The sequence below is a fragment of the Idiotropiscis lumnitzeri genome, chromosome 5, assembly GCF_059441095.1.
Source record: "Idiotropiscis lumnitzeri isolate Australia: NSW breed Sydney's pygmy pipehorse chromosome 5, RoL_Ilum_1.0, whole genome shotgun sequence".
NCBI lineage: Eukaryota > Metazoa > Chordata > Actinopteri > Syngnathiformes > Syngnathidae > Idiotropiscis > Idiotropiscis lumnitzeri.
In genome coordinates, this window is record NC_142395.1 from 17,883,531 (window position 1) to 17,910,103 (window position 26,573).

Here is a 26,573-nt window from a genome sequence, read left to right on the forward strand (position 1 = left end):
CTTTTCCCTCCTTCGTCCATTGTGGGTTAAAAAAGCAAGACTATATATTAGATTTTCGAACAGTCGCCGTGGAAGACTGTCTGGTGTTGATTTCCGTATAGCGCCGTCCTGTCACAAGTGAGTATCGAATCACAGAACGCGTTCGCACCTTCAACGTAAGGCCTGTACCCAAACCAACTCGTGATCTGATTGGCTATCGCAACTGTCTATCAATTCTAAAATCCCAACCTTCAGCTAAAATTACAACAATATCGCAACTGCAACAAAGACGAAGTGCAGGTCTATACGCGAACATGATGAAACAACACATTTCCATACACTATCGTTGAAAATAAAGTACACACAAAATGAAACAATACATTTACATACACCTGCGTTGAAAATAAAGTACTCACTTGACTCAAATAATTGTTTATGAAATTACAAATACTCACAAAGACGAAAGTCTTCCAAGGCTCAAGTGTTTTGGAGTACATTCACCACGTTTATAAGTTATTCTCTTCCTACTACGAAGATACATTTTCTTCGGGAGTTGAAATACATCAAAGATCCTCTATATCAAAACGATCCACAAAAAGAAGAGCTCTTACTCTCACACGTTTATCCCCAAGTTTTAATTCTTGGACTCTGAAATCCAGGATAATAAACTTATTTATGAGCGAATATGAATTTATTCTCTTCCAGACATAACACAAGACACCACATAATATTCTCATAGCTGTAACTGCGACATTAGTTCTAAGTTTCTGAAGTTTGCGATTAAAATACAATATACAGATGAACATCCATCCTAAAAAACTTGGGATTGATCCCATAAAAAATAGTGAGCCGATGTCCACATGATCAATCTACTTCACACTCCGAATTAACACAATTTAAATAATGATCTCCAATAATTCAGGTTCAAATATCAAATAAACTATGCAACCGCAGTGAAGTCAACTATTTCTCAGGCCTGAACCCCACGATTCGCTAGCCAGTTTTACCACAGACCATGAAGGCAACATCCTATCTCAGCCTACAGTTTCGTATCTCGAGTGTCAAGTGTGTCACTGTACGGCCGACCGCCGAGCGGCTGCACTGCTCAGTGCTCAGTGCTCACGAAGGCATGAGAGCTGAGCGGCATGGCGGACGGCGAAAAGCGGAGAGCCAGCCAGCAGCCCGACCGCAATCTTCATCTGAAGTCTGCCTCCAGATGCAGGTCAGAAACGGCGGCGGGGCTCGGGCGCCATGAGGAGGGCAGAGATGTTTGCTTGCTGCGTAGAGTCTCTCGGTGTTTTGATTCTGTGTTTATACGTTATCGTTTTATGGTATTCATTTATTTATTTTTTCATCTGGGGCGTGTCTCTGTTGATGGAAGTCCTGCTGTATTTTTGTTATCAGTTCTCCTAAGTGTGGAGCTGGTTTTATTTAATTATGGTCCATGTTTTTTTTTGCCACCACTTGGTAACCGCAAGTTGGAAAATTAGGTGTTTTTTATTGTGACTTGTACTATCAATATAATAAATGACTACTGAAAATGGATAAGAGTTTTATAATACACTATCTTATCTTGTGTAGATGAATCTTGTTTGTTTTTGATGCCACAAAAGTAGATTTTTACAATATTATATACTAATTGTAAACATTTTGCTACAGATCAGTATTCTGCCTTTAGTGACATAATGGGAATCTTATCTTCCCTATCTCATAGACAGTGAAAGTGTAATTATTTCAAGACAACATTCTGCACTGGTTTGAATCCAAGTCACAACTGCAATCCCACTATTGTTGGAATTCAACAAGTACTCAATGCCCGCCCTCCCAAAAAAGGAAAAAAAGATCAATAAGATTTCACCAATGTAGCTATTGCCGTCTTATCAAAACAATTCTGTACTTGGTAAAATTGAGGAAATTAAATCAGTATAATTTAAACGTTATAACCATCGCCGCGGATTTATTACGACAAGGTGCCATCACTCATGTGCTCAAGCATGATGTCAACAATCATCACATGTGAAGAATAGTAAAGAGTATAGAGATGTAATTGTTTGGTCACATCACCACATTAATATTACTAAATGTGGAACAAGTGAACCACTGTGAATGCACTCAAGCAGATTTTATAAATATAGTACCTTATTAACAATAAAAAATCCAAAGATATGCAAATGGTAATGTTCAGAGCCAACTAAACATCACAAATGCGAATGTGTTACAATTTCACAGTATGTTACTGCAGGGAACATATGCTCACATGAATAATTGATTTGCTAAATCAATAATGACTATAGCTTTAGAGGATCATATAACCTGATGCTCACTTTCTTATCCACATGTTGAACAGCTTTCTCGGGGCGTTAATAGATCATTGTTTAACGTACAGGTATCCTTGCAGACAGCCTTTTATGTAATCTTAGTGATATTAATCAAAATCTTGAATCATTAAAACCTCAATGTGTTATGAACAAAATGATAAATCTTGAGGAGGAAATTTTATAAAATGATGAACTGCTGTACTAATATACTAAATGTCAGTGCATTAAAAAAACATCTCATCAGTCATGACGCACACGTTGTAAAATACTGTCATGTCACATTGTCATAATACCAACAGTATATTTTCCACATTGACATTTCACATCCTTCCACATTCTTCAGAAATTACATCCAGAACACATTTAAACAATATAATGCAAGTAAGTCAAACTAGTAGTTTATTATTTTAAAATAGCATGTGCAAATAAGTGCAAAGGGTTTTCTTGATTGTTTCAGATTTGATTTTGAGAGAAGGAAAAGCAAGTAATCCTAAACCCTGAAGTTGGCTTCATCCCAAAGGAGCCATATGTCATTGCCTTGTTTTCCTTTTTCACCGCCATGCCTTTTCCCTCTGTCTGTGGTCAAATTATTCATCTCTAGGCCACAATCAATTGGATACAATTTTTTTCTTATAATTATTTTGCCTTAATTTCAAATAAAATAATTTGTTGGCCTTTTGCTCTCACGATCTTTAGTAAGATACTCAAGTCGTTTTGCTGTCTCTGCGTTTTTGAAACCATCTTTTTTAACTGAGACTTAGCAGTAGCTCCCCCTAAAAAAATGGAATTCAGTCAGCGTGACCCAATTTGGATGATGTAAAAATTTCATGACTGTTGTGACATGACATGTAGTGATGCTGTGAGTCAGTGAGTCAGATTTGTATTGGCACTATATATGCGAACTGGGCACCCCCTTCCGTCATCGGCCCTCCGTCCTTATTCATGAAAATAATCCGTATATATATATATATATATATATATATATATATATATATATTTGTGTGTGTGTGTGTGTGTGTGTGTATGTACTAAATACACCGCCAGTCACAAAACACAAAGAGGAATACTACCTTTCAGTATGACAATGACCAAAAGTGACAATTAAAATTTTGAAATCCTAAAGATAAAGTTTATATAAAAAATAAAAAATCGAAACATTGATACAATAACAACATCATTTTATCTATCCTTAATTGATGTATTTTTAATACACATTTTTTTCTGGACCTTTTTTTCAATTAAATTTCAGGATTTGCTTGTTCCAAATGAAAACACATATTTCAAACGGGTGTGGTTATATTCACAATTCTATAATTAAAAAAAGTCATAATTGTGGTTTGATGAGTGCAGTGCTATTTTGTCTTACTTTGTAGTACCAAGGGTGATGCTTTAATGTCTTGATTTTGAACCGACCATCTACTGTATCTTACTCAGATGAATGGAAAGAGAATAACAAAGGGGGTAAAAAAAGTCGTCATATGTGATCAATGGGCCTCATGAATAATTGAACATGGCCATGGTGCATAGCGAGAGGAGTGCCCTGTTGTGCTGATGTATCTCTTGTCCGGGCTTTCTGTCCAGCAAGTATTCTGCTAACGCCAGCATTTTCCTGCCTTGGCATAGTATATCTGGTGCACACAGGCAGTGTAAACATCAGAGTGAAAAAGAGAGGCGGGAACGGATTAGATAACACTCCTCTTAGATGGCCCCAGCTTCTGTGCTTTAAATAATTCCCTCACAATATTGCTTCTGTGCAAGAGAAGCAACAGCGAGCTCTAAATGTAATGCTACTTCCATCGACCCGTGTGAGCTGCACCTCCACCCCTTTCTTCCAGCTTTCCTCCTTGATGCTCCTCCTCCTCACTCCCCCCACAGCTCCCCGTTCACTCTCGAAACCCCTCGTTCCTTCTGCTCTTCTCGGCTTCGGATGCCCTCATCACTTACAGTATGGACTCGGGAGGGGAAGGAGAAGAGGGTTGGATGGAGGACCAGTGGGAAAAATGGTAGGAGATTAGGCACGCTTTCTGTGTTTTTACTGGAATGTAGCAACATGGCTGTGTGACCTTGTGTTGGTGTGCGACTGTCAACATCCTCTCTGGTTGCCGACTCTTTGCATGTTAAAGCTCAAGGCAGGCTTGTCCTTGAATGGAGGGGTCTGCATATGCCTTTGTGTGTCTAGGAAGAGATGTTGAGCCGGCAGAGCAAAAATAGCATGACCAGGGAATACGCAGCCCACATGATGTTGTTATGACAGCACCGTGAGTGCAGGAAAAGCTCTGTGTAAATAGGCCTGTGTTGGGCTCGTTTTCATCCATCATATGGTGAGTTATGTGGGCGTGTGGCATCTGACAGGACCGTCCTGCTGTGGTCCTAAGTGTGTCCTTGCACGAGGGCAAAGCTGATGAATGACCAGCAGCTTGCACCACTGTAGTCTCTAAGTAGGAGTATAAAGCCGTGAATCATCGGGGACAGACACATGTATACTGTACATGCGTTTGATTTAATATCAAAATACCTGATTCAAAATGTCTGGTGTGTGATGCCCTTGACACACGCGACCTAATGGCACTGTGTTATTGTTGGCCACTTTGTTTGGTACCGAACACAATCCAGTATACCAAATGTAATAACATGCTTTTCGCGCATTTTCAATCATCAAAATGTATTCTGAGGTTATGAAATTCAATGAGTGCAGTCCCGTCTGATGTAAAATTCCGCAGTAAAAATCTACTTTTAAATGTTTCAGTTGTTGTGGAAATGACGCCCGATGGTCTGGCTTGGAAAGTGTCAATACACGGAGAAAACTAAGTCTGACCATGTGACACTGGTATACTAGCCAAGTGAACTTTCCCATTGTAATCATCACCAGAATGTCAATCAATGGCATCATAAAATCCATATTTTGTTTACAAACATTTACAACATCATCAATTGTTGTACAAGGTAGCAGTTAACTGATCATTAATGCGCTATAAGCTATCAAAGAGGCATGAATAGAATAGAATAGAAATCCCTTTATTGTCATTGTACTCAAGTGTGCAACGAGATTAGAGGGCTCCCCTCTCCAGTGCAATACAACAATAATACAGACAAATATATAAATTAGATAAATAAAGAAGACAGTGCAATGGAATTCAGTACTGAATAGGGCATATAGAAACACATCACAATGCTGTTTTGCGAGGTTAGGGTGGTCTCGTGTGTGTGTGAGAGTTCAGTATGGAGATGGCTCTCGGAAAGAAACTGTTTCTCAGTCTATTGGTCCTTGATTTGATGCATCTGTAGCGCCTTCCAGAGGGCAACAGGTCGAACAGGTGTGAGTTTGGGTGGGTATTGTCATTGACGATGTTGAGAGCCCTTCTGAGGCACCGGGCGGTGTAGATGTCCGACAGTGGGGGGAGAGGGCAGCCAATAATCCTTTGCGCTGTTTTGACTGTCCTCTGGAGCCTCACTCTGTCCGCCTCAGTGCAGCCGCTGTACCAGGTGGAGACACAGTACGTCAGCAGGCTCTCGATGGACGAGTGGTAGAAGGCCAGCAGCAGCTTCCTGTCCAGGTTGAATTTCCTGAGGACTCTCAGGAAGTGCAGACGTTGGCGGACCTTCTTTACCACTGCTGTGGTGTTGTGACTCCAAGAAAGGTCATCGGAGATCTGTACTCCCAGGAACTTGAACGTGTGGACCCTCTCCACACACACGCCTTCGATGCAGAGGGGGGGCGGCAGCGTCTTGTTCCTCCTGAAGTCGACGACAATCTCCTTTGTTTTAGCAGAGTTAAGGTGCAGTCTGTTGTCCTTGCACCAAGTTGTCAGTCTCTTTACCTCCTCTCTGTAGGCTGTCTCGTCACCTTCCGAGATCAGACCGACCACTGTCGTGTCGTCAGCAAACTTGACGATGGTGTTGTTGCCGTGGGCCGGGCTGCAGTCGTAGGTGTAGAGGGCGTACAGGAGAGGGCTCAGCACGCATCCTTGGGGGGAACCGGTGCTCAGCATGAGGGTGGAGGACGTGTAGGGGCCGAGCAACACAGTCTGGGGTCTGTTGGTCAGAAAGTCCTTAATCCAGATGCGTGTGAGGGCAGGGAGGCCGAGAGTGTCCAGTTTGGCGACGAGGATGTCTGGGATGATCGTGTTGAATGCCGAGCTGTAGTCCACAAAGAGCATCCTTGCATAGCTCTGCTGTCGTTCCAGGTGGCCCAGCACAACATGCAGAGCAGTGTCGATGGCGTCCTCAGTGGATCTGTTAGCCCGGTATGCAAACTGGTAGGGGTCCAGAGTGGGAGGAAGGCAGTCCCTGATGTGCTGGAGAACCAGCCTCTCGAAGCACTTCATAATGACTGGTGTGAGAGCAACAGGACTGAGGCATGATAATGCTATCACAAATGAAGTGTTGAGAATTAACAAACAGTCCATAAGTTGTCAATCTACATTGTAAGGTACAAATTTAGGATGTATTTGTTGGCCATAAAATTCATGGAATTAGCATTGGAAGCAACAGAAGATGTCAGGCGTGGCAGGTCAGAGTAACTTCGCAAGGGACCAGAGAAATTAAGAAAAAAAAAAAACATGTTTAAGTTGGCCCATTGACTTCATTGCATCTCCTCTTATCTGCTGGCAGGATTGAGATGTTTTCATAATTTTTACGCAATGTCATAGCGCTCCTTTCCTTTCGGGGGAGGTTGGGGCATGGAGCTTTGGCATTGCATAGACCTGCTGTAATTTTTAACCTAATTTATAATGCCACACATTTTCAATACATATCTGATGGCTGTGATATATTTACAGTGTCCCATAGTACAACGAGGGCATGGAAAGGAGGGCTTTGGACTGTTTCAAGCGAACAATTCCATTTGTACAGATATGTGAATGACACATGGGCTAAAATCTAAACCTTCCATGATGACAAAGAGTTGCCTTTTTTGGATTGTGATGTCGACAACGGGGGACTCCATGTTGGCGTTCATAGAAAACAGACACACACACACACACACACTGGCTGAAGAATACCTACTCTTTGACTCACACCACCCACTGGGCATTATCCGAACCAGAAAACACAAATCTGATAACCTGCCATCCAGCCCACAGGCCAGAGAGAAAGAATATAGGCATGTGAGAGAGAACCTCATTTACGAAAAGGAGTTCCAGAAGATCGTTTTACATTCCAGAAGAACGATTCCACCCGTGGTTGGGATGTGCTAACAACTCTGTGCATAAATAGTTGAGTTTTCCACACTAACTCAGGCTGATGCAGTCCTAACCAAGCCATGTTGCATGAAGTGATGAAGACTGCTTGGCTGAGAGGCGGAAACTCATCAAATACAATCAGAACAGTCTTCACAAGCTTGACATTTTTAAACCAGTACTGTTTATTCAACAATGATGCTTCTGAATGGATACACTATCTACATGAACACAACTAGTCCAACTTGAAATGAATTATAATTAATAGTGCTGCCATGGGAGAATAATTATACATTCTTTGAATAGGTCCAAAATGACCTAACAGTAAATTAAGTATTAAAGTCGACCCAAGAGAAAATTCACAAGGTAGCTGCTCTGGATCCTCCTAGTCCACTTACAATTATCTTCTTTTTTGTTCTTCTTTTTTTCGTGCTGCATTTGTAATGCAAAATATTTCATGTTTAGAATACGATCAATGACTTCTTTAGTCTACATTTGCAGGAGACATTATTTTTAGCCCGACAGGTGAAATTAAATGTTTGTGCTGTTCTGGACTGTGAACATGATGAACTACTGAAACATCTAATGGAGCCATATAGATTCAGAAGATTCAGAATCTGATGAACATTAGCTGAACAAAGTGAGAGTCGCTGCAAAATGGTTTTGTTTGTTATATTATTATGATTATCAGGAACAATTAACCTTACGAAAAGCCACTCTGAATGCATTGCGTTTGCATATCGTGGTGTGTTTTTAAAGAAAACATACAAGACATGTCAGAAACTGCACATAAACGGCACAGTCCCTCGTTCTCTTTTAAGTCAGCCAGGCGAATCGTTTTTTGATGTTTTCAAAGGTTGATGTGGGCCAAGTAGACATGTCCACATACACTTTGGGGCCAGTTATTTTGACATTATTAGCAACGTATTTACAATGACTTTGAATGGACAAACTGTGACTCCCACAAAGACATGGAGAAAGGAGAGGGGGCGTGGCCATAATGCTCATTACAAGGAGGCATTTTTAAACCCCTTAGATTTGTATTGATTTCCTCAAAACAAATTGAAAAAAATAAAAATGCAAGCTAATACCATTTTCCTTATTAAAAAATTAACTTGTTGAAAAATGGACCATCCCGGCTAAATGAGCCCTTTAATATTTCCTTCGCAATTGTCCAGTATGTTATGTCTTGTGCTAAAATGCAATTAATGATCAAGGGTTAAAATAAATGTTTTGAGAATCAATTTGACTGTCATGAGTCATTTTTGCAAATATCAGTTTTACATTCTATTTTGTACATGTTCCCACCATAAATTAGATTCATATTGTTTGATCTATTTAACTAGGTCAGATATTTATTAATTTATGAGACCTTATTGTTAAAAGCAATGTAAGGGAAATAAATCCTACTATAGAAATATCTGCACATATACTTTGTTTAAATACATCAATAATCATTTTTTTTTCCTGATCCTGTCATTGTGAACGTGCATGTCGTTACGGATAAATTAAGGATAGTCTCGATACCCGGTGTCATCCTGAGGCTGTAGGTGCCATTTCAGCTGATTGAATGAATTGAGTCGTGAATTGAATAAACACTGTGAAGCAAAGATTGCAAAAAAAAAATTGGAACTAAAACTATTCGATTAATAGGTCACACAGCTCGAAGATAATCTTTATCTTTGAGGAGCAGCTTTTTTAATCGTTGATTTCATTTGAGGCGCAACATTCTAATTGAAATGCGCTTCATAAATAAATTGGGATTTATTGTCGGAAATGGGTACAACTTTAAAATTCAATTGATTTTCTCCTTCTCTGGGAGTTAAGAATTCATGACTTTGTGGTCTGCGAGGGCAATTATGTGTCATCGTATATATTTTCCTAACCAGTCGCTTTCTCTTTACTCTTACCCTTGGACCAGGTTGACTCACGACATTAGCTTGGGTGAGTTTGAAGATGATGACCTGTCGGAGATTACCGAGATCACAGATGAAAGAGGGATGAGCCTCAACTGCAATGGCCCGGACATCAAGGTAAGACTATATGTTGGGAAGGCTGTCACTGTATATGGTAAAAAGTTCATAATGCCTATACCTTAAAAAAAAACAAGTTTGTGTGAAGTTACATTTTTTTAATGGATTATGCCCATTTTTGTGCATCTTAATTTTTTTTTTGGGAAAACAACTGCGTTTGTAAACAAAGTTACAGCATACAATCCAAATCTGAACAGGACACGGAGATTTGATGTCCTTCTAGCTGAGTTGTAAATGGGACATCTGGTTGGAATATGTATTTTTTTTTTCAATTGGAGCATGTTTGAACTAGAAGAGAGTGGCAGAAAAAGATTGGACTGCTGCAGAGAGCGAAAGCAATAGAGGTGAATGTATTATTCTGTCAGATGTTTTTGGCTCTGTTCTCTCTGAACCCATCGATGCCTCCTCCTCCATCAGCTATTCTAATCATTTCTTCTCTCGTAACCAAGGCGACGGGAGGGTCGAAATCTTTTCTTCCCCTGAGTCATTTATGCTAGCAGATGAGCCTTTGATATGGATTTTTTGGGTCGCTCACTGTGCTTTGTCATGCCTTTGTAATTGGCGCGCTAACCATGGAACAGTCTTCTTGAACATAAGCAATTTATTGTTACGCAAAATCGAGCTATTCGCCCAGTCAGATGGCTCTTAAAGAAACAAGATGTGATCAACCTCATTTCAATGTAGATGGAAGAAATGTCAGGGTTACTCAAGCATCAGTTACGATTCGGATAAATACATCCAGAAGGTATTTTGTCTTCAGCGCATCTGAATTCTGGACTGCAACTGCAATGGCTTACATTGAGCTTTTGCAAGTCCTCAGGAATGGTGCAACGATTCTGCAACAAAGTAGTTTTCCCAACTCAATGAAGATATTTTTTGCTACACTTGACTCTAGTCCCATAAAATCTGCTTTATTTCCAAATATTTGATTCAAGCTACAACAGTGACGTAGCAACCTTGTCCCCCACTCAATTGTTTGCCAATAAACTAAGCGGTCCTGAATGTCTCATTAGGCGTTCTGCATCTCTTCGTCATGTTTCTGCATTTCAGCAACGTGTGAAGAAAGCCCAGCCCTTTTTAATAATGCAAAAAGCGTTGATACAATTTCAGAAAACGGAGAGTGAATGTGTTTGTGTGTGACCTCTGCACAGAGCCCTCGTTTTATGCACATTAGCCCACGGTGGTGACATCATTTTTGTGCTTACCCTCCCAAGTGCTTTCAGGGCTCCTCTTGTCCTGTCAGAAACAAACTGCGCGTGGAAGTGTGTGTCTGTGTTGGTGCGTGAATCAAAAAGGGAAGTGGTGTGTGATCAATTAGCATTAGGTTTTACCTATTGGTACTTTTTGTCATCATACATATCATATTGTAACTCTCGTCGCTCCCTCATTTTATCCACAATGCACGTAGAGTAAAGCACCAGTAATGCCCCATAACATGATCAACAAAGTTGGATAGTAACGGTTGTTGAACACTCTAAAGGCAGTTTGCTCCAAAATGAGACGAGCCACGAAAAAAAATGCTTTCATTTTATTTTTAATTAATTTAAATAGCTTCAAATGATAGCCTCCCTTGCGGATGCATAACAATAATAGACATCAGTCAGAATTACTGTACATAAGACATGCAGAGTTCATGTGAAATGGCTCAGGCTCAGAGTACAATGTGAAGATGATGATGGTCTTGCAGGGTATAAACTGACCACATGGATTAGGGAGTGGAATTGAAATCGGCAGATGGAGAGAGTAAATGCTGTTGTGTACGAGTGGATGGATTTGATAAGCATGCAGTCACCTAATACGGTACTTGTTACAGGTTGGCCACATATGGAATGGTGGATGAGGTAACCATAGAAACACACAGCACCTCAATTGATTATCTGATACAATTAAACTAGACAATGGCGAGATCTGCCGGTACATAGTAAACAGAAAGATATTGGAAAAGCAACTAAGAAATGTGTATTGGAAAATATGCAAAAGCAACGTATGCCTTTTAAAATTCAAACGTTCATTTAACTTCAGTACATATTCAAATTAAAGCGGATGATATTTATTTTTAGTTTGCAAAATAGGGTATTGTTGACCTATTAATATGAGTGCAAATGCTTGTTTGTCTCTGTTTCACGCCAGTGATTGCAGTTCAGGGTGCATCCCGTCTTTCACTCAAACTCAGCTCGAGTGAATGAGAGACTCCAAATCACCCATCATGCTCAATAGGCCACATGAGTAAATGAATGAATGAGCTCCCTCTTGGTAATGCACTAAAATGTATTCTATAAAATCAATAACAATAAATCACAAAGAGTGTAAAGACTGGATGTGAGTGCCAACGAGATGTAATAGGAATGAAATTTGAGTGAGGCTGTGAGGAAAGAGATGTTTCAGCAAAATAGCTAAAGGAGCTATTGCCATGGCAACCTACTTTCACATCCTACTCGCATGTGTTTGAGCTGAAAATACACCAAGAGGAGGTTTGCGCCGCCTCCATGGATACTGCTCACGTCATCTCATGCACTCATGGCTGGAGAGCACTCGTCCTCATCAGCGCAAACACAAACAGACAAACGCCTGGTGTCTCTGGATGTTTTGTTTTTTTATGCATTTCGGGATGCCTCGAGGACTATTTTATTCAGGGTGGATAATCACTGGTAATTTTACAACTGTTTCACTCCTGAGAAGATTTGCTCCTGATGCAATCAATCTACACGGATAGACATTCTCGAAAATTCTGATAAATGTGATTTATTCTGTATTATTTGTGAGTCATCGGGTTGGGTGATTGTGAGATTTCCCTCGCTTTGGCTTCTCTGATTGGATGAAAGCCGAGCATCACAGTAAATGCAGCGTCGTCAGGGGGCCAGCAGCATGCACTCCTCACCCGCCTCCACGTCGTCACTTGTCTCCTAGCAACACAGCAGTGCCTTTTAAAGGGGCCGGTTATAAATTGAGGCCGTAAAACACGACAGCATGAGTGGAAGCAGGTTGCATTAGCAGATATTGATCTTCGCTTTTGAAATTGTCAAAGGGAAGTAAAATGAGCGTTTTAAGCATTCAAATGAGTTCTAGTGTCCTGAGTTTACTTTGCCTGGGGAAGCAATCTTTGTCATGGCTAATAACAGAAAGCCTTCTTGTACGTTTGGAGCATTCATTTAAATAATACGACACAATACATAACAAAAACAAGTTCCTAATTTCAGCAGTTTATATTTCTACACACTTACACTTTCCTCCGGTACAATCATTAACTCACATAGACATCAGTAGACATTCCCTCAGATGGAAATGATTTACAGTACTGTTTGTTATTATCTTCAGAACCTTTTGCAACTTGGATGACGTACTTACAGTAACAGTTTTTGGTTTGGTTGTCAGTCATCAGTCAGCCATGAGCCGTTCATCGCCGGATAAACGTGGAATTTCTTTTATATGTTTGTATGCGCTGCTATTATAAACGTTGAATGTAATAAAAAATCGATTGATTTAAAAAAGTTAGTAAATGATATAATAATAATAAAGAAACATTTCTGACCTTTTACTTCTGAAATGTTGAAAAGTACTCGAAACTATATGCCACAAAGTAGGCCCAAGTACTGATAGTACCAGGCTTTAGACGAAGCTATTAAACACATAAAATGTCAGTCATCACAATTCATCTCAGAATGCGCAAAATGAAAGTGTGCATGACATATTTGTATGTTTGGCAGGCGCCCGCGTCTCCGTTTAGTGGATCAATTTCCACATCTGTGTGCATGAGCAGTCAAGTCTGCGCCTGGAAATCAGGCCCCAAGTGTGCTAAATTTCATTAAAAGTTAATTAGACAGCAGTTTGATTTGTTGTGACACTTTTGACTTGACTTGATTTAGTTAACATGTGGCAAATCTGCAATCTGCTGTTAAGAAAACGCATGCCCCCTGCTGGCAGAAAAAATAAATACCAAAGTAATACAGGCCTGTGCATAGTTGCCACGTAACACTATTGTGCAAACACATCGTTTGCCCCGACAATAAGATTTTAAATCTGCCTCAACAAACATAATTTAAAGGTTGAAATTATGCCCTTGTGAGTAGAACCATTGTTCTGTTCATTGTTCATTGTTGAACTGTTCTGAGGTATGTGAAAATCTTTATTGTAATCACAATTGCTTAGTTCTGGTTTACAAAGCGTGTAAATAGGTCTTTAAATATTATATTTGCAACATAAAAATTTTTTGTCATTAACCGAGTTATGAATTTGATCTTGCGATCAAAGAGCATTTCCTTCCCGGTCTGACATTTGACCTTTCCCTGCTTTTATTGAGCCAAGGTACCCATTTTACAATTAAAAAGTTCCAACTAAGCTGCCACATTGCACATTCCCACCCAACTTTATTTTTTTTAACTATAATGTGTTGTCATAAAATAAAGCTGGATATCTTCCTTGTTATTTTTTTTATTTTTATTTATTTATTTATTTTTTCATTTCTGTAGTGTGTGTTGAGTGACTGATTCATCATAATGCTACCAATTGGCAAGGTAGTGGGGATTTTTTTTTAGGCCAAGTCAGACTGTCAAGCATGTACCATCTGTGTATGTTGTAGGAACTAGAGCAAAGCTGTGCTGCACAACACTTCTTATTCTCAAGGGGAACGGGATCCAATCCCTCACCATAGAATATCCTCAGCTGTGTTTGGGCTCTAAGCTGCTCAGTGTTGACAGTGAGAGTGCTACAAGCCAAAGTCAAGGAATTTTCTAATTGGCCCGTTCTGTCTCCTCATTTCGTCCACGCGCACCCCCTCTCCTTTGCACGCCGCTCCAACTGACAGGATGTCTCTTCCAATCACTGCAGGGCCACGTGAGGCGAGGGACCAATAGCAGGCCGGGGAGGGCGGAGCTCGGCGCTGTCGGACAGCTCCAGGCAGAGATGCTGCATTTGGATCTCATTGATGGTGCTGACGGTTTCCGCGGCGACAAAGAGTCCTCCAAGGCCTCCATCGCACCTCCGCCAGTCACCAAGGACCCTACAGTACCTGTTACCATGGATACCTACCGGCCTAAGAGACCTACAACCCTTAACCTCTTTCCAATTGTGCCCCGTACACAGGTAAAGTATTTTAATTAAATTGACACAGTGTCTACACACAGCTGTTGAGGGAAATCTTTCAGTTATCAAGATTTCATCTCATAGTTGTATTTTTCTTTGTACAATGGAGCCCATGTTACGACTGAATCCCGCGTTTGCATTTTCTCTGAGAGGTTGTGTTAACTCATCTAAACAATAATCTCCATTGTCAAGACCTTTTCACCCCTTGGTCTGCGTTTTATTTCAATTGAATGTAAATGTAAGTTGATTTGGGTGGTTTGTAAAGAGTTTTTGTAATAGTCTGAGTCGTCATGTTTCTGGTCATGCAATGAATGTAAGTTTAGTCATCGCACTCCTCAGCATTCACATATTGAGGATTTTAATGTATGATACTTAACATGATGGGAAAAATTCATGCTGTTGGACCTCTCATTTCCTCTCTCTTGTCTCCTAATCACCTGACTACTGATGCAGAAAAGAAAACGTGTGGCTTGGCTTTGCTCTCCATGAACGTATCTTTATCAGTTGCTCATTCAGTCGTCGCTAGTTTCTACCAAGGTTTGATTGATGAAGCTGGAGATCTGGAGCGGCTTTTGCTTCAGCGGGCTTTCTGTCCTAATAATTATACTCAGACACCAAGAGGTTTCTATAATTGTAACACTGATTCCTAACAATTGCATATGCAGTGCACGCGTATAACGCTGGCGTTGGGCACAATCATCGTACCTTCAAAATCCTTACTTTCATCGCATTATTCAAATTTGGATGGATACATGGTCGCTACATGGATATATTTTAAAGTCGAATGATTCATGAAAAACTAAAAACGATTTTCCCTTTAAAATAGTTTTCTGTTAAAACCCAAATGTAAATCTCTCTCTCTCTCTCACTCTCTCTCTCTCTCTCTCAATATATATATGTATATATATTAGAGCTGCAATCATTACTCCACACCTGATTCATTATCAATGAGAGCAGACTTACTATTTTTGTGTTGAGTCAAAATAAAACATTTGTAGGCATCTTGGTCTGGTTATGCAACAGTCTGCATTTCTTACCTTCTTGATCCTTCCACACCACTCCTCCAGGCTTGTAGTCTGTCAAAATGATCTTCTGAGCAGCGTCACATTTGTCAGTGCTTCAGTTTGTCCAGTTTCCCTGCGGTGGAAAACTGACCGTTTGAGGCCTCTGTACCATTGTTCTTCCGAGTTTCCTGTCTGCGTTTGAGTTGTCACATCGCAAAAGTATGAAGGACACAATTGCTACGAAAGGCGGTGTTGTTTGGAAGGCATCCACCTCCTTTAGTTTCATTAATGCGATCTGATTCAAAAATAGAAAATTCTGTGTACAAACACATGATTACATCGTAGACAACCTCAACGACTCCCGCATATTCTTTATCTAATGCGTAATACCTTGTCGGGATGTTAAATCACATTGCCGTCAGTGGTTTGACATCACTTAACAATTGCGTTGGCTCTTATTACATTGTGTATGCGCACCTAAATTTGTGATTGATCTGTAGATCTTACAATACAAGTAAGGGGTGGTTCTTGGAAAACAAATACTGTCAACAATGACCAAAAATGATGATAGATTCATTTGTATGTGGTTGCTTTAATTGTCATTTCATCAATCATGCGGACAGGAATCATATCCAATGAGCGCATTTCAGTAATAAGTGTGAGAGCTATTCCTGAATAATGTCCCGTACAGTGCCTCATATCTGCGACAGATGATTACATAAGATGCATGCGTGCCAATGATTTCCGGATTGTGTTCTACAATGCGAGTGCCTCCGAGTTGCAAAGAGACACAGAGTGAACTAGGTGATTGTTTCCAGGTCAGTGAATCAATAAAAAAGACGTGTATATTCAGCTCTGCTTCATTTGGCAGACTTCTGTAGCTAAAAAAACAAGAGGACCAAACCACAGTCCTTTTAGTTCATTGTCAAGAATCTTGCGTTAAAACATTGGTGAACATGCTTTTTTTTTCTACCCAGATTTACTGTGCAGGTTTTATTGTGCTGTTTGCTCTCTCGAAGACTATTTGAGTAAATGTATTCAGACAGAAAGGCCGACGTGATATCGGGATTAATCCTGAGTACTGATAATCTCCCATCTGGTTTCACCACACTTGTTGTAAATACTTCTCAGTGAGTCTGGGCTTGTTGGCAAAATCTACCTGTGGTCTAACTCATTCATCGGCGGACATATTATTTATTCTCAATGACGTGTATGCAAAATTGTTTCGACGTCATGAAAAATTGTGGGAGGTCTCGTTTGCAGTTTTTGTGGCGTCACGTTAATACACACGCCGAGATGAGTCATTTGCCCAAAGCCGTGATCATTTTGCATTCATGCCGAGATGGTTCCACGTCTTTCGTTTCCACGACGACAGCTCCGTCTCCGCCTGGTACACAAGATTGGGAAGTGAGTCATGCATCGGTGGGTGGATATAGGAAAAGGAACCATATATGCAAGAGAATATTTAGATCACAGGACTTTCCAGTGCTTTATTTGTATCCCATGCGCAGCATTTTCTCTACGTTTGAACTGTACGTCCATCTACAGCACGTGTATCAAAAACACAAAGCAGTGTGTTTGAACAAAGTTCACTTTTTTTAAATTTGTAAATATTTTTTTTTACATTTTATATTCACTCAGGTCTGATCTAAGCTAAGAGTTTCGGAAATTGTATTATGTTTGTGTGAAGTTTTGTGATTGTGGCTTTAAAAAAAGTTGACCCTTATTCACAATAATTATAATGACACAAAATATTTGTCCAAAGGTGACATTTCATTTCCGCTGTACCTACTTGACAGTACAATTGAACATTGTGTATTTGGAAGTAGATTCCCGCATTAGAAGAGAATAGATAGAACAGGCTTTGTTGTCTCTCTATGGGACGATACAACGGAAATGCGGTGCAACTCCAGGTTTGTGTTTCAAAAATGACAAATAAAATTGAATAGAAAATTAAATAACTGTATGTTTTCCCAGTGGGGAAAAGGTCTGGTTCCCTTTAAATTCACACCACGACACTCAGACAAAAGACTCATTCAGGGCATATTCACCAGAAAAAAAAAAGCTTTGTGTGTGTTGTGTGTTGAGTTGGGGACAAAAGGTGGAGTCTCAGGATCCAGAGCTTCGGCGCTCTTTCTCGTCATCTTCTGCTGTTCCCACCAAGTCCTTCATTTTGCCTTTACCTTTGCTTTTCTTTTTAGGACACGTTAAACAACAATTCATTTGGAAAGAAATACACATGGCAGGATAAAGTTTCAGGCTCATCTTCACCTCTCAAAACTGGTGAGTTTTTTTTTTCCAGCCTCACATACAAGATTGGAATGAACTTATTTCACAAGTTAAGAAGGATATGCGGATTTGCATTTTAAAAGGTTTAATTAACTATTGACATGTCACATATGGATAATAATATTAGAATTTAAATGGCCACAGTTGAGTTTGTTAATAGCAAGCTGCTGAGCGACTGTGTGTGTGTGCGTGTGTGTGTGTGCTTGTATATGTGTGTACAAGCATCGAGCTGTCCCAAATCTTCGCTCGAACTCTCTCGACAGCATCATGTGAGGCAGCACCGGCTTCAATAACGACGGTATCACAAATGCCGGAAAAAAATATTTCTGTACACTCAAAAGACGATTGGCGAGAAATCTGTCCAAAATAAGACAACTTGCCCTTGCTGCTCTCGCATGTTTATTCTTACGTTGCTTGTCCCCTTTTCGTTTGTCACTCCTGCGATTTCAGTGTATTCAGCTCTGCTATTTTTATTCACATGAAGCACCTTGCGAATTTGTGTAAATGACTACAAATGAATCGCGATGCTTGTGTCGATTTTCTTATTTTCTTCACTTAAATGCGGTGCTCACTTTGGACATCGAACAACAGTTGACAAATTCACAATATAAATTCAGTCTGACATGATTTTTTTTTTTTTGTATTTGGTAGTTCAGTCGTTGGAGGCAAGTTCACACATTTCAGACTGCAGTTTTAAGTCAAATAAGGTCAGGGACTCTAAATCTAAATCCATGTTTCTTTATTTTCACACAAAACACACACCTATATACATACATATACATATATACACATATACAAGTACACACTCACACACACAGTCGTTTTATATATATATAGATATATATATATATATATAAATGTCACACACTAAAAATAATATTTCACAGCAACGTAAGTGTATGTATTGTTCTGATGGACTGTTGTATTATATCAAAATATTCGCCGGTTATTTGTGGCTCCTGATGTCGCCGTATCATCCCTCGTAGAGTCATCGTGCCTGCACTTCCTGGCAATGGATTATGACATAACCGCTCAATCACCATCCCGTAGGCGTACTTTGACTTTTTATGAGTAAAGGGGATTTAGCTGAGTAATCCTGACATATGTTATCTAACCTTTTATACGTTTTGCTCTTCCTGTTTTTGCATTATCGGTATTTCGTTGCCACTTGATGCTTCGGTTTTGGCGGTCATGCCCGCATCATGTTCTTAAACTCTGCCTGCGCATGTGGCCTCTGCGTTTGTTTGTGCGCGTGTGTTTGCACGGCTGTCATTGTGTTGCTGTGTGTCTTTTCCCGCCTTCCAGGTGAGCTAACGCCTCCGCGTGAGCACAGCTGCCTGAGCGACGAGGACAAGGTGCGCAGTGGCGCCGCACAGACCAAAGACAGAGGCACCTCCACCGACGCCCCCTGCAGGCACTCCGGACGCTCGCAAAGCTCGACAGCAGCGGCGTCGACGCGGCCCAAGTTTCAGGAGAAGCCACCTGCACCGCCGCCGCCGCCACAGAATTACAAACCGGCTCCTCTCTATCCATCAGGAAAGGTGGATGCAAGTGGCTATCAACAGGAGAGGATCCAGTACTACACCGAGGCTCCTTTGGAGCCAACAGAGGAGATCTATCTGACCCCAGTGCAGCGCTGTTCTGACCCCTCGGAACCTCCTTGCACGCAGGACCGGCCTTTTCTTTCGCAGCTGAGCGAGCAGGGTCGTATGTCCATCAGCTCCGACACAGAAGGCCCGCCTCCTTACCAGCCACTCCCTGACCAGTCCAACCCTTCCATCTACGAGGAGGACGAAGCTTATATCGCCCCACCGTCTTACGCGTCCTGTGTGGAATCGCTCATCACTCCGCCTAGCATGGCTCTGTCAACTCATCCTTCCCTGGCGCTGGACTTCAGTCTCAAGGGGTCAGGAACAGGGGTAGCGGCAATGTTGAGAGCTGGATCGTCAGTAGAGTACGTGGACGCAACGGACGAAAGCTACTGTGGGGAGGATGAGGAGGTGGACAGAATAATCATGGATGAAAGAATAAAGAAAGTGATGGGAAAGGTGGAAGGCGGCAACAGCAGAGCCGCCCTGCTAAGAACTTCCATGAGCTCTGACGCCAGCGGCCTGTCATACGACTCGGTCAAATACACCCTCGTAGTGGACGAGCACGCTCAGCTGGAACTTGTCAGTTTGAGACAGTGCTACCAAGGTTACAGCGACGACAGCGATTCGGCTACAGTCTACGACAACTGTGTTTCTTCTCCTTATGAGTCTGCCATCGGGGAAGAGTACGAGGAGGGAGACGAAGAGGAAGACTGCGCTCGTTTGGGGGGCGTCAGACGAGAGGCCACAGCTTGTCTGTCCGAAGACTCGACGCCGGATGTCGACTTGCATTTCTCCAAGAAGTTCCTCAACGTCTTCATGAACGGACGATCAAGCTCTTCAAGTAAGTCAGCATCTTCTATGATTTCATAGCATTGGAAATTTGTGCTTTTTTTTTTTTTTACATTACATGCAAGCCTCTTGATAACGTTAAACATGCAAAAGTCTCTGGGACATGTGGTCCTTGTCATTCGACTATGCAACACAAAGCAAAAAGCTTTTGTTCATTTTGTGCATGTGTCTTGTAATTTGTGTCTTTAAAAGTGACTTTTTGATTCATGTGTCTCAGGTGCCGAGTCTTTTGGTTTATTTTCCTGCACCATAAATGGAGAGGAACAGGATCAGAGTCATAGAGCAGTCTACAGGTGAGACCAACATAGGAGTGAAAATGTGAACGTGTGTTACAAATAAAAATTGTGCATTTTCAAAGAAACATTTTCACAATGTTGACGATATTTCTCTATGAGAAAACAAAGGAACAATGACCCTTTCATTTCAGGGCAAGAAATGTGTTTTTTCCCTCATTGGATCGGACAGGATAAGCAAACCAACAGATAATCCAGATTATCGAAAATCTTTCATTTGGCAGGGAGCTCAAATATTACTAATAAATGTGTGCTTGCATAACTAAGCACGGCTTCTTGATGTGAGGGTTTGTCTGGCGTGGACGCTGGTTTGGTAACAAGTTCCAGCCAACCCATTGTTTCATTTGTCACGTAACAATTCCCACGCTTACTCCAGTCGGGGAGCGCGTTTCTCTTCAAGTGGTTTGATTCAACGTTAGCAGTTAGTTTGGAGAAACGGATGCCATCTAATCCACAGTATTTATATATTCATCATGTTTTTGTTCATGTGTTAAGTGTCAAAATTATTATGTATTAAATGGTCATTATAGTTGTTTTACATTTAAAACAGTTTTGTCGTCCGGTTTGAGAGGTAGTATTTTGTCCATGTTCACAATTTCATTCTTCTCGTGCTGCTGGTTCGGAAATGCATGGTCCTATGTGGCTGATGAAAACGTCTTCCTCCGTCATTTAAGTTGCCCGTCCCCTGAATTAGGCTGTGTGACCTCTGAACTGCAATGAGTTTGACAATCCTTCGCCGTTGTTCAAAGAATCATGAGCAAAGAAGTCATCTGGATGGCAGCATTTTTATTTGATTTTTTTTTACCCGTTAGCACAAACTCTACCTTGACGGTGTAAATACATATTTCTTTGAATTTTAAAAACAATGACCCATTAGCTAGCATAACTGTGCAAACCCTCTGAGAGCCCACAGATCTTCTTCATCTTCCTTTTTTTCTTCAGGTTTGTCCCTCGGCATGATGACGAGTTAGAGCTAGAAGTGGATGATCCATTGCTGGTGGAGGTTCAAGGGGACGATTACTGGTACGAAGGCTTCAACATGAGAACGGGTGCCCGGGGGATCTTCCCTGCTTACTATGCTATAGAGGTGACCAAGGAGGCTGAAAGCTTCAAAGGTAATTAGCACCTCAAACGCTCAAATCTCTCTGTACACCAAAGTTGTAAAGTCATCATTCCAGTAAATATGTGCTTGTTAAAAACTTCTAGCCCATAAATATGAAATAATAAATAGAAATACAGGATGAAAAAAACATTTAGAGACCGTTGGTTGCTGTCGTTTCATAGTGCGTACACAACGAAAAACATAAATGTGTTAGAATTATGTGATACTGTAAAAATGAATGCAAATGTATTAACCCCGCATGGATCTTTTATCTCTTCTCAGCAAAGAATTCTGAGTGGCTAGACCGATACCGGCTAAAGTTCCTGGGCTCAGTGCAAGTGCCCTACCACAAAGGAAACGATGTTCTTTGTGCAGCTATGCAGAAGGTACCTGTTTTTGTTTCTCTCTGTATTGGCACCACTGTGGTAATTTATCACTTAAGGCTTAAATACTACTGAATTCTTCCCAGATTGCGACCAACAGAAGAATGACAGTCAAGCACAACCCGCCCTCGTCCTGTATCCTGGAAATCAGTGTGAAGGGAATCAAACTGGCCGTTCATGAGGATTATTACACCTGTGATGGAGTAAGACTGCTCTTTGTGCTTTTTATGTCGACTATGCAATGTCAATTGGACATTGGCGGTATGTCGCCATCATGTGGTCACGTGTATACACTACAGTCAGTCGTTTCAATCATTTTTGTGTAGTACAAATAATTAATGCCAATGATTCTTTTTTGTACTGTTAATTTAAAAAAAAGAATGAAATCAAGTGTTCTCTCTTTAAATATGACACCAAAAAGACAAAAACAAACAATGAGTCTCACAAAACTTTTCTATCCTGATTTCTACATTGCAACATTATTTTGCCTCTTCTCACGCTTAACTTTTCCTCCCTTTTCCTCTTATATCTCTGTCAGAGTAACGAGTGCAGTCACTTTTTCCAGTTAAAGAACGTCTCCTTCTGTGGTTATCATCCCAAAAACTGCAAGTAAGTCAACTATACTGCTCCTTTCTTCTCTCCTGCTGATCTTTTGTCTATTTTATACTTGGGCTTAACAAATTGAGATTTTTCTAATTTCAATCTTTATTCAGTCCATTATTTGTTTTTCCAACAGAATAATTCCTGCTTGCTTTTTTTCAAGGCTCCATTAAATGTTGTTGTTTGTTAAAGAATAGACATTACATCCCTCTACAAGAAAACCAGAAGAGGGACTCGAAGTGGTGAATGTTCTCTTGTGTTGCCTCTGCAGATATTTTGGTTTTATAACCAAGCACCCGGCAGACCAGAGATTTGCCTGCCATGTGTTTGTGTCTGAAGATTCTACCAAGGCTGTTGCAGAGTCAGTAGGGTGAGTTAATAGTTTAATTGTGTCACTGGGACTATTTTAAAGCCTTCTGTTGCTACAAAAGCTCTCTGTGAACTAGAACAGTGGGAATTTATTTGGGACTAATCAGCGGTGTGCCATTTAACATGAGTTTAAATATGATGGCTTCTGAACGCAGCCACATCACCTTTTACGAGATGTGCCACCACACTATCTTGGTTGTTTACTTTTACATCTCACAAATGCTTTTTTTTAAATTGAGTTGTACAGGCAGTTCACTCGTAAAATGCATTTTTCTTTCTTACAATTCTCAAAACGTAAACAGCACATTTAGTTCTGCCCACGCTCCAGCAGTGTTGGTTTGCAAGGTCCAGTGGTAACTTGAACAGGCTGTTTTGTTCTGATATGACGTGCTATACATGTACTGCTAATATGGTACAGTATTTGAATTTTGCTTTGCAAAGCATGCAAATTATTTTTGAAGTAAATAAAACTAAGTTAATTGCATTAAAAAAAAAAATCTCTAGAGTTAACGCTTTAATCTTGATAGCCCTAACATACGAACTATATCATAAACCTGATGTGGCAGGGGTAAAAATATATATATTGGAAATCAGCGTCAAAAATACATTCAGGAAGACATGAAGTCATCTCTGATTAAAATGTGCTGTTGACCATTGTTATCAGATGCTAATGTTGGTAAAACTGTTAGCTAACTGTGCTTCCGCATAGTCTGGAAACCGGACCCTGGTCGTCGCTTTAAATTGACAAATCATTGTCCAGCATAGCTGCCAATTCATGGCCAGGAAATTCTTTTAAAAATTATGTAATTACAATTTTAATTTGCCACATCAGTTTTGTATTAAAATATCTGCTTTAAGTTAATCACATGTGTACTGCTTAAATTATGTTGAGTAAGTTTTTTTTTTTTTTTTCATTGACATGTCTCTATTTTACAGGAAAGCCTTCCAGTTGTACTACAAAGAATTTGTGGAGTTTTCATGCCCCACAGAAGATATCTACTTGGAGTAGCCTAGTCCTGCCTTCAACTACAGCCCTGTACAGTACACTGTATCATAACATGGTGTTGCATGAAGGACACATCTAACAAAAAAAATAACAACACACAGGAGAAAGGAAGAAGCCAAAAGACTGTTTTCGAGGCAAGAAATATTATGCAAAATGGCATCGGTGATATTGAGGTGCCCATAAAGAGCACACATCACTGCAGCTTCTGCGGTGCCAGTCAGCAAAGTAGCAGTCGCCTCAGAAGGTGGAAACGAAACGGAACTGCCTTTACTTGCACTTGTTTCGATCATAGAGGGTAACTTTTCCTGTGACCTTGAGTATTTAGTGGCCAACAAGAACATCTTGGCACTGATCCAACAAACGAGCAGGCAGTAGGCTCGAATTCAACACTAGGGGGTGTTGACTTTCTGGAAGCTATCAATCTATATAGGAATAAACATTGCAGGATGAAATCGGCATCGTATGCAAATAACTGAACGTGTACTAGCCGTCACATGACAACTTTGGGTTTTTGTTTCAAAACTAAGATATTAATCCTGAAGAGCACTGACGGAACGTGCAGTTGCTTCTTAATGTATGTAACTTTAGAATCCAGACAAATTGTGTTTCACTAGTGTGTGTTACAAAAAAAAGTATTACGTGTCAGACAGAAGACTTGAGACAGAATCGAGACAAAAGCTCCGTTCAGTGAATAAGAAACGGCAGACCTTATGTCCAGCAGCGACACAGGAGCAGAGAACTTCACTACTAGTGCCTCTTTTTCATCTTTCATTAGGACCTTCTCCATCATGTTCATGACATTTGAAATCATGTTAAATGATGATGCTAATGAGTGTGTGATTGAGTGAAGATTGTGATGATGTGGAGTTTTGATGCGCCCCCCCCCCTACCCCACTGCCCCTCACATGCTGTATTATTAGTACAGTGGGCAAAGTACTGCAACATGTGCAGGTTCCGTTGGCGCTCCAATACTATTCAAAGCATGCATGCCTTGTTTCCCCGGTATATGTCTTTGTTACCCTGAGGATGGTTTTTGAATCAAGGGTAATCAGAAGAGAAGCCAAATGGAGGAATGAATAGCACAGCGCAGTTGTTTTGCAGTTGGGAACACACACACAAAAAAAAAACAAAAAACTGCAACTACATCATCTATCACTAACATTTCTTTGTAAGAGATCATTTTATGGGATATATATATATATTTAACACAGAATGTTTCTAAAATACAGGATTCTCATTACCATCTTAAAGCCCCCGCGCCCGTTAGTTCCTGAGGATTAAGAAAATCTGCTGTTGCTAATCATGTTGTAACTTTTGTACAGCCAGACAGAAAAAGCACTGCTGTGGGGGCTTCACGAAAGGTGTACAAATCTGTCATATAAATTTATTATCTGTACTAATTTAAAATGTAGTGAGTGAAATCTCTTTATTTTTGATTTTTTTTTAGGTGTGACTTCTTTATTTAAAATTTTTTAAAGATCATTCTCTTGTGTCCTGTTATTATTACATCAAGCGCAAACAATCATTCATTCCATTAATATAATTCTCACACTAGGCAGCACGGATGGTGCCTGAAAGATGCGGATTAGTTCATGTAGCTTTACCTCTCATCAGACATGATAGAAAGTGACACATTATTTGACGTAGTGTGTTTGTGTGAGCGGGCTCTATTTTCGGCGTAAATTTCGGCAGAGGTGAGTTAGACCAGGTGTTGGTAACTTTGCAGGCAAGCGCTTGCCGACTTATCTAAATGTCTGCGCAGTTGTGGGAGTGAACACAGCCAACCTCAATCATGTCCAATCAAAGCGGGTTGCAAAATCAATATTTTACCATTTGCTGTCTTTATGACCTTCGGTCCAAGACGGATATCGTTTTTTATTTTATGATGCTCCTTCATAAACTATCACCAAAAGTGGAATATCTTTTTGTTTGACCTGTGGCTGGTCGCCCCTCCCTTAGATAACCACTGCAGTCTCGACACAGCAAACAACCGAGTTTTTTAACTTCAAGCAACAAGCACAAAAATCCTCTCTCCGCACTCCGATAATGTGTCCGCGGTCGTGTTGTTGCAGTGACAGTGTTTTGGAGTTCGGAGTTTGGGTTAGAACAAAACAAGTCGCAACTGTGGAATGCTCAGAATCATTTTAAAATGGAAATTTCTGATTCAAGTCAAGTCATATTTATTTGTACAGCTCTTAATCACAAATTGAGTCTGAAAAGGCTTCACAGGCCCACAGTTGACAAAGATCGGCGACATGCCCTGATCTAAACCCCTCAAAACTCAAAATAATTTTCAAGGCTGGTAATCAGTTTCCTTCAGTTATATTCACTCTCAAAATGTGGGTAATACAGATTTTCTGCAATTTGTGAGTCAAGCAGGGGCTTCTCGCCGTAATCTGCAATACAAAGAATATAATAGTATACATTTCTGCTTATCTATGAAAATGGCAAACACAAAGGATCGTTTTAAGGGGATATAACAAACGATAATGGATAAACT

General features: G+C 40.5%; 1 protein-coding gene across 2 annotated transcripts; it reads left to right on the top strand.

Annotated features, from left to right (window-relative positions):
• The first annotated feature begins 1,036 nt into the window (after nt 1-1,036).
• mapk8ip1b (mitogen-activated protein kinase 8 interacting protein 1b) lies at nt 1,037-25,555 on the top strand. Of its 2 annotated transcripts, none has more exons than XM_088296341.1 (12): nt 1,037-1,201; nt 9,396-9,507; nt 14,332-14,586; nt 17,792-17,873; nt 19,185-20,312; nt 20,538-20,613; nt 21,556-21,728; nt 21,998-22,101; nt 22,185-22,301; nt 22,637-22,707; nt 22,970-23,068; nt 24,004-25,555. In XM_088296341.1, exons 1-12 carry the CDS (start codon nt 1,125-1,127, stop codon nt 24,074-24,076), a joined length of 2,367 nt encoding a protein of 788 aa, XP_088152467.1. In that variant the 5' UTR covers nt 1,037-1,124; the 3' UTR covers nt 24,077-25,555. The 2 variants fall into 2 exon arrangements, with proteins under 2 accessions (XP_088152467.1, XP_088152468.1); XM_088296342.1 differs by lacking the exon at nt 1,037-1,201 and adding an exon at nt 4,027-4,300.
• Nucleotides 25,556-26,573: the final 1,018 nt, after the last annotated feature.